At 41.9% G+C, this 7,500-nt stretch overlaps 2 protein-coding genes across 4 annotated transcripts in view; one reads left to right on the top strand and one right to left on the bottom strand.

Annotated features, from left to right (window-relative positions):
* LOC125038782 (bromodomain and WD repeat-containing protein 3-like) overlaps positions 1 to 6,311 on the bottom strand; it is a 29,699-nt gene extending 23,388 nt beyond the window's left edge. The window contains exons 1-8 of one of the 2 annotated variants that reach the window (XM_047632394.1): positions 5,967 to 6,311; positions 5,819 to 5,877; positions 5,713 to 5,742; positions 5,478 to 5,537; positions 2,986 to 3,136; positions 2,137 to 2,383; positions 382 to 571; positions 1 to 36 (exon numbers count right to left, since the gene is read on the bottom strand). The exon at positions 1 to 36 is cut by the window's left edge and continues 113 nt beyond it. In XM_047632394.1, the coding sequence (XP_047488350.1) occupies positions 1 to 36; positions 382 to 571; positions 2,137 to 2,383; positions 2,986 to 3,136; positions 5,478 to 5,537; positions 5,713 to 5,742; positions 5,819 to 5,877; positions 5,967 to 6,036 (843 nt within the window). In that variant the 5' untranslated portion in view covers positions 6,037 to 6,311. The remainder of the gene's footprint in view (positions 37 to 381; positions 572 to 2,136; positions 2,384 to 2,985; positions 3,137 to 5,477; positions 5,538 to 5,712; positions 5,743 to 5,818; positions 5,878 to 5,966) is intronic. The other variant, XM_047632402.1, reaches the window with a different exon arrangement.
* Positions 5,160 to 7,500, top strand: part of LOC125038834 (dehydrodolichyl diphosphate synthase complex subunit DHDDS-like) — a 12,244-nt gene continuing 9,903 nt past the window's right edge. The window contains exon 1 of one of the 2 annotated variants that reach the window (XM_047632446.1): positions 5,160 to 5,294. The gene's annotated coding sequence lies outside the window, so the exon portion shown is untranslated. Of the gene's footprint in view, positions 5,295 to 7,067; positions 7,221 to 7,500 lie in introns of those variants that run through there. The other variant, XM_047632437.1, reaches the window with a different exon arrangement.

Below are 7,500 nucleotides of genomic sequence, written 5' to 3'. Positions count from 1 at the left end.
AGTTATCATGCCTGTGTGGCTGGATAGGACCGCAACCTGTTGAGAATGATTTCATTAGTATTCATCAGGACTTTTAATTTTTATATTCTTCCTGTTTAGCTACTTTAAGTTATTATAAATATTTCACCAATGGTTGATAAATGTCAACATACAAAATTTCTTTATAGCACTACCACATAAAAAAACTGAGGCATTAGAGACTATAAGAAACTATCCTAACCTACAGGCAATTTACATGGATTTACATATCTGTATCAAGCTGAATAACAAGTTTAAATCAGTTAGCCTGTAGATAACACAATCCTATTTCCAATTCACTTTAAGAAAATAACCCCTAATTCTTTAAACTAACAAACAATACCCCAAAATAAATAAACTTACAGGTGCCAGGGTTTGGAGACTCCATACTCTGATGATCTTGTCACAGGATCCAGCAGCAATTAAGGTATTTTCCCCATCGATGGCAAGATCAGAAATTTCAGCTGATGCCCCTCTCAAGGTGGCCATGAGACGTCCATCAAAGGTGCTCCAGATTTTGACCAACGTGTCATCAGCACCGGTAATGATATATCTGTAATTAAATAATAATGAACTTGCTAGTGATGAGCTTATAAAAAATTCCTTCCAACTGCTCACATGAAATATATGGTTAAATCTACCTGGCTATGTGCCATAACTGATGAGTTGCCCCTTACCCTAACATAAACTGAATACTCATGATACATTGTGTAACTCAACTCAATACTATTGCTTCTACATAATCTTTACACACTATCCATGTCCCCACAGAAGTATCAATCTGCCATCTACATTTTGTAGGACTAATTCAGTAGGCAAGCTGCAGCATGGAGTATCTGTTCTTGAAGAAACTTCATAAAAAGTAGCAAATACCACTGTCAGTGATTTTGAACACCCATGCCATGAAGATGGTGATAGTGGTGGGAGTGAAATGGTGAGTGGAAGTCAGTTAAAAGTCTAATTTGCAAACTTTATCCTGTCAACATGAATGAGAAGTTGAAAAGTACCATGGCTTAAATAAAGTAAGTAATAATTTAAGTGCTTTTTGATTGTTCCTATAATTTGTAAACAAAAATATATATTGACTATTCACAACATTTGCAAAGTCTCCTGTCCTTGTCTTTAGGCAACAGCAAATGGAAAAAACACTATTATTCAGGAGTCTTGTGCACTGACTGTGCTGTCTAGTATTACTGATCTGGTATTAAAACTTGTCTTTATGCAAAAGTGTATATATTTTCTTTATAAAGCACTCTGGTATCATTGAAGACAGTCTGTCTATACATAAAATTACTCTGAAAGTGATCTTGTGAAGGCTGCAGCATAGGCCCCAGCCCATCACAGATCCCTATGATGTAAACATGTGATTCACAGCCTTGCAGTTCAGCTCATTCACAAAATTTATGAATAAGTCCAGTCTAAAGCCAATTAGTCAAAGTGAGATGCTGCACAGTATATCAGATTAGTGGTGGAAGAGGGAGAAAGAGCCAGGAAGCCGGAGATAGTTAGAGAGGACAAGCCAGTGCTGAAGTATTAATACTGTCAACAGCTTATAATCAAATCTTTATTATATTTATGACTCCATCTGGCAAATTTTGAATATAGATGTATCTATAAGCATATTGATCTTTATATGATCATACTGAAAATTGAACTTTTTCAAGACAAAATCTGCATAAACTGGGTTATTTTTTTATCATATGTAATCATCTTTATATCATTCTATAATTTACTAGGACTTTATTGCATTGCCATATTATGTTACCTTTTATTTTGATATTAGGGCCACATGAACTGTGGGAATTATATGCCAAATTTATGAAGGCCATTTACTTTCCTTTGTATCATATTTTCAATGATACCTGAATGAAGGAAATCAATGCCGAAATATGGCCGATTATGTTACCATTTACTTTGATATTTGGGCCACAAGAACTGTGAGAATAATATCCAAAAATTCATAAAGGCCACTCATCTTGCCTTGAAACATATCTCCGATGATCCCTAAATCAAGGAAATCCCTGCTGAAATAAGGGAGTAGTTACTGTACCCATGACAATGGAAATCACCCCATGAAGCACCCTTTTTAAATTTCACATAAATCTAAAGTAAACATACTTTCCCGTGCGGTCAAAGAGCATACAGTACACCGCAGAAAGGTGCCCGACTGAGCGGAAGTACAGCTGAATGCGGCTGAAGAACTTGTTTGTGACCACATGTTTTTGGTTGATGGTACCCTGAAGTTCTCTTCCAAAGATCGTCTGTGTGAGGCAGGGAGGCCCTTGATACCGCACGGGCTCAAGAGGGGGATAACCACGGTGACGAACTACCACATCTGACAGGGTCTTGTAACTCTTATACAAGTCTGTGGGGAGAAATATTCATCAACTGGAGTTAATAATCTTGCCTACCTGGAGTATCAGACCAAAAGATAGGAGACTTTCCCAGATTTTGGGATGTACTTTTGTTATCTTAAGAATTTTGCCTTTCAGAATAACTTCAGTTTTGACTATATATATATAAATATATATATATATATATATATATATATATATATATATATATATATATATATATATATACATATGTACATATGTATGTATGTATGTACATATTTAAAAGATATACTCACAAAATACCATCCTTATACTATTTATCTTTTAAGAACTGTTAAGCAATTTTTTTTTACTAAACAAGATATAGATCAATCACACTATGTAGGATGTTATAAAAAAAAGTGGAAACAACTTTCATATGCCCATAAAGAAAAAGGAGATAAGAAAAAAAAAAAAAAAAAAAAACAAGAGAAAAACATGAGAGACATGAATGGAGAGAGAAATTTAAGGCACTTTACTTACATTAATTTCAAACAACAGTATCAGCATAATTTTTTTAATACCTGAACCTGCCTGGAAGTAGTGAAGGGTAAGAATAGTAATTAAACAATCATAAATGAATTACCCTTACCATTTTCTGTGCGCAGCAGCGACTGGGTGCCAGCCCCTAATAGCGTAGCAGCTGAAGGGTATGGAAGCTTGACTAGCTGATTGATTGCAGGCCCAAGACGGGAGACCACACGTAGAAGGTGGTCATTACTAAGATGTCCAAGCTGACGGTCCTGCAGGCAAAAGCAAACACTCATTAGAACTGGACTAGACAGAAAATTCTTGAGTAAAATGATTCTCTTTTGAAAACCCAAATACTTGTAATGTTAAAAGGTGACAGTAACAGATTATACATTAAAACTGCACATGGGATTTTGGCAATTAAAATTCCACTTTACAATTTTTCAATAGGCAAGACAGTGGTAATTTTTTTTATACACTTACAGGTTTTACAGGATGAGGGGGAAGCCTGCTGGATGCCAACAGTGCAGTTGTTTATATAGACTAATAGAGGAATGCCTATGTAAAGAGGTGAAGAACTGATAAGAAAGTGGAGAGGGAAGGAATAATCAACACCCTAAAGACAATCACAATGTAATTCAATTTACTTCAAATTATGTTTTCCTGGTCTAGAGGGGAAAAAATCAGAGCTGAGAAGAAAAAGGGGCAAGGGAGGGGCAAGGGAAGGAGTAAAAGGAGCAGGAGGAGGAGCAGGAGGAGGAGAAGGAGGAGGGAGAGTAGGAAGGGGATGAAGAGTAGGAAGGGGATGAAGAAAAGGAGGGGAGAAAGAAGAGGGGGGAGAAAGAAGAGGGGGGAGAAAGAAGAGGGGGGAAGAGAGGAGGATAGGCAAAAGAGGAAAATGGGAAAAAGAGGAAGAGGGGGGAGGAAAAAAGAAGGAAGAGATACAAGGGAGAATAAGAGAAGCAGGGGGGAGGATAAAAGGATGTGGAAGAGAAGCAGGGGGGAGGATAAAAGGATGTGGAAGAGAAAGAGGAGGATGGAAGGGAGTAGAGGAAAAGAGGAGGATGGAAGGGAATACAGGAAAAGAGGAGGATGGAAGGGAGTAGAGGAAAAGGGGAGGATGGAAGGGAGTAGAGGAAAAGAGGAGGATGGAAGGGAGTAGAGGAAAAGAGGAGGATGGAAGGGAGTAGAGGAAAAGAGGAGGATGGAAGGGAGTAGAGGAAAAGAGGAGGATGGAAGGGAGTAGAGGAAAAGAGGAGGATGGAAGGGAGTAGAGGAAAAGAGGAGGATGGAAGGGAGTAAAGGAAAAGTGGAAGATGAAAAGTAGAGAAGGAGGGGGGTGGAGGAAGGGAGGGAAGAGGGATATGGAATGGAAAAAATAGAGGAGGAGGAGGAGGAGGAGGAGGAGGAGGAGGAGGAGCTGCGGCAGCAGGAGGAATGGGAGGTGAGGGAAGGGGAGAGGAGGGGAGAGGAGGGGAGGGGAGGGGAGGGGAGGGGAGGGGAGAGGAGGGGAGAGGAGGGGAGAGGAGGGGAGAGGAGGGGAGGTGAGGGAAGGGGAGAGGAGGGGAGGCTAGGGGACGGGAAGGAGGTGGAGAAGGAGCAGGAGGAATGGGATGTGAGGAGGAGAGGGGAGGGGTGGGAAGGGAAGGGAAGGGAAGGGAAGGGAAGGGAAGGGAAGGGAAGGGAAGGGAAGGGAAGGGAAGGGAAGGGAAGGGAAGGGGGGAGGGGAGGGGGGAGGGGAGGGGGAGGGGAGGGGGAGGGGAGGGGGGGAAGGGGGGAAGGGAAGGGAGGGGAAGGGAAGGACGATGACAATGGGGAGGATGGAGGAAGAGAGGTGAGGAAAGGAGGGGAATGAGGAATGGTTAAGAGCAGAAAATGCGAAAGGAGAGGGGGGGAAAAGGATGGAGGGAAAGGCTGAAGAGGGGACGGGACAAAGGGAGGGAGAGCAAAGAAGGGGCTGGGACAAAGGGAGGGAGAGCAAAGAGGGGGAGAGGGAGGGAAGGAGAGAAAGGGAGGTGGTGGTGGTCTGGCCGCCTTCCAATAGCGCTCATCTTGGCTTGCAACCTCTTTGTTTCTCTTGTTGCACAATATTGATCCCTACGGCAAGCCCCTCCCCGCCGACGTCTGCCGACCAATGAGAATCGAGCTTGTGCTCCCGCGGCGGCTCTCCGGCGAATCTGAATGGTCGCCAGTTTCGTCACTTGGTGTGGCTGGCACGCATCCAGTCGAGGTTCCAAACAGTTATTTCTCTCTCCTATTTTACCGCTTCCATTTGCTTCTCGGTTACACATTTAAAAAGAAAAAATTCAACTTCTATAAAGTATCTCCTCGATAAAAAGCAATTCAGAGCCAGACGGCGAAACGAGGCGGGAGGGAAAGGAGAAGAAAAAATGAATATTTGGCACGCTAACAACCGCCACCCGCGCCAAGGTACGCCACTGGGAGAAATGTTTTCCTTCACCGAAACCTTCCAGCCAGACCATGATCAATGCTGCACAATGTCTTTATTTCACATATATGTTACACCACACCTTCCCGCAGACTTTCCCACCATTCCCCCATGTTCCCGCGGGTATAAACGGGGACAGGGGTTAAATTTTTCATAGTACTCACCACTTCATCGAGTGATTTCCTATGTTCATTGCCTTGCCAGTCATATCTCTTCGGTAGTAACTGCGAAAAGAGAGAAAAATTAAAAAATGACATAGAGGTTGGGGGGGCACCTGAAATGTGTGACTCGGGGGGGTTCTGTCCCCTCCCACACACGCCCCCCACTACCGGCATCTCACAATGTACACAAAACCACGTGTTCCGTCAGCTGACAGATGCCACAACATCTCAAACTCACCTGATTTTCTTCAATTTCGGCCCTCAGCACCTGAAACGAGAAGAAAACTCGTCAGATCTAGCTAGATCACGGGTAGATATTGCACTGTATCATCAACAACACTTACCTCATACGCTTTCTTGCAGGGACCGGACGATAAATACTTCTTGATCAAAAGGTACAGTTCTGCAACAGAGAAAGACTCTTCGTTAAACCGCGAAATTCATCTCTCTTTCAAATATTTATTTCACAGCCTTCCTCCGCGAATAACTTACCAATTTCTACGGCACTAAATTGCTTATTCACCGCACTATTACACCGTGAGGTTGAAGGTATCACATCCATAGCAGAATGTACGAATTAATCATGAAAATCAAAGGTCACTCGGTTATTATCGAAAGCAGCATTTTCGACTCGTGTGAGGCCGAGTTGCGAGTGAGCCGCTGCGCGTCCCTGCGTGTGACGTCTCTCTTCCTCCGCCGCGCAAAGTAGTGCCCGGGTTTAGCCTGGATTGCGCTTATTCTTCGTAGCTCACTACATTAAATCTTGTCGTTTGTGAGGATGAAGGGGTATTGAAATAGAATTTGGTTATATACAATGAAGTTTCGGGGGATGAGGGTAGGAGAACAGATGTGATATCAAACGCGAACTTCAATGTATTCTCTCAACAAGAGAAATTGGAACATATTTTCGCGATAGAGGAATTTAGGATTTTTTTCGTCCTTGCTCTTCCTATTTACTCTTTTAAAATTCCTGCGGTCATATTTCATGCCTTTTCTTAATTACTACGTAAAATATATGGTCATTTTCCTTAAAGTATGCGGAAAATATTGTGGGCAAATGATGTCTTTCGTGACATCCCGGTGCGTAGTGAGATGCCTAGCGCTTTGTGCTGCCGAGCTCTCTCTAGCGCTAGGATGTTTGCCCTCTAAGAGAAAAAAAACGTAAAGTTATCCTTTCTGCTATATGAGTCTTATTTGCCTTCATGGCGGACAGATGATGGTTTTCGATCATAAGTAATAACATTTCTGAAATAATGAAAACAGATGAACAATATGCTGCATTGTATAGTAACCACTTATTATGCATGTCGTTTTTCTCAATGAATGCTGGATCATGTTGAATCACGTTTGAAGTTTGCAACATATTCATAATATATATAAGCTTTCTGCCACTACACTTGCAACATGCAAACTCACATCCCACCAGTTCCAGGAACAAAGAAGATCAGATCTAAACACTCCAACAAGAATAAATCGACACCCAGTAGCCTAAAATATAATTTGCAGGGATTCGTCGCACCTTCAGGATTGATAAGGAGTGAAGCACTGGACTTTACGGGGGAATAAAGTTAGCGGCATCGGCTGAGTTTGCTACAGTTTAGCGCAAACGAGAGGCAGATGACGTAAGGGGTAACAGCTGGTACGTCACGAGTCTACGTCATGCGGGGAGTCGCTCGAGTGTGACGTCCGTAATCTCTCTTGCTGGATGGAAAATAACTGTATTTCGTGCAGGACGTGTCGTTAGAGGTACTTTAAAACGTGATAAATTATTGTTTTAGAAATGAGTTATGTTATGATTTGGGGAAGAGGTTTCGTAGTGGCATAGAGTAGGTGTAGGTGTCGATTCGAGGATTTGTCCTGGTACTAACTTGTGACATTTCGTTTAAAATCCATAGTTTCGATCCATAATAATTTGCGTTATTTTGGTCCATATGTGCTTTGTGTGGATATATAAAAAAAACAAAAAAACTGGAGCCTTTTGCATTTTTATTTAGACTTTTAAAAAAGAAGATGGTATTTCACTTGT

Source organism: Penaeus chinensis, chromosome 3, assembly GCF_019202785.1.
Source record: "Penaeus chinensis breed Huanghai No. 1 chromosome 3, ASM1920278v2, whole genome shotgun sequence".
Lineage (NCBI taxonomy): Eukaryota > Metazoa > Arthropoda > Malacostraca > Decapoda > Penaeidae > Penaeus > Penaeus chinensis.
The sequence above is the reverse complement of the archived record's forward strand: the minus strand, read 5'-3'. Positions and strand labels throughout refer to the sequence as shown.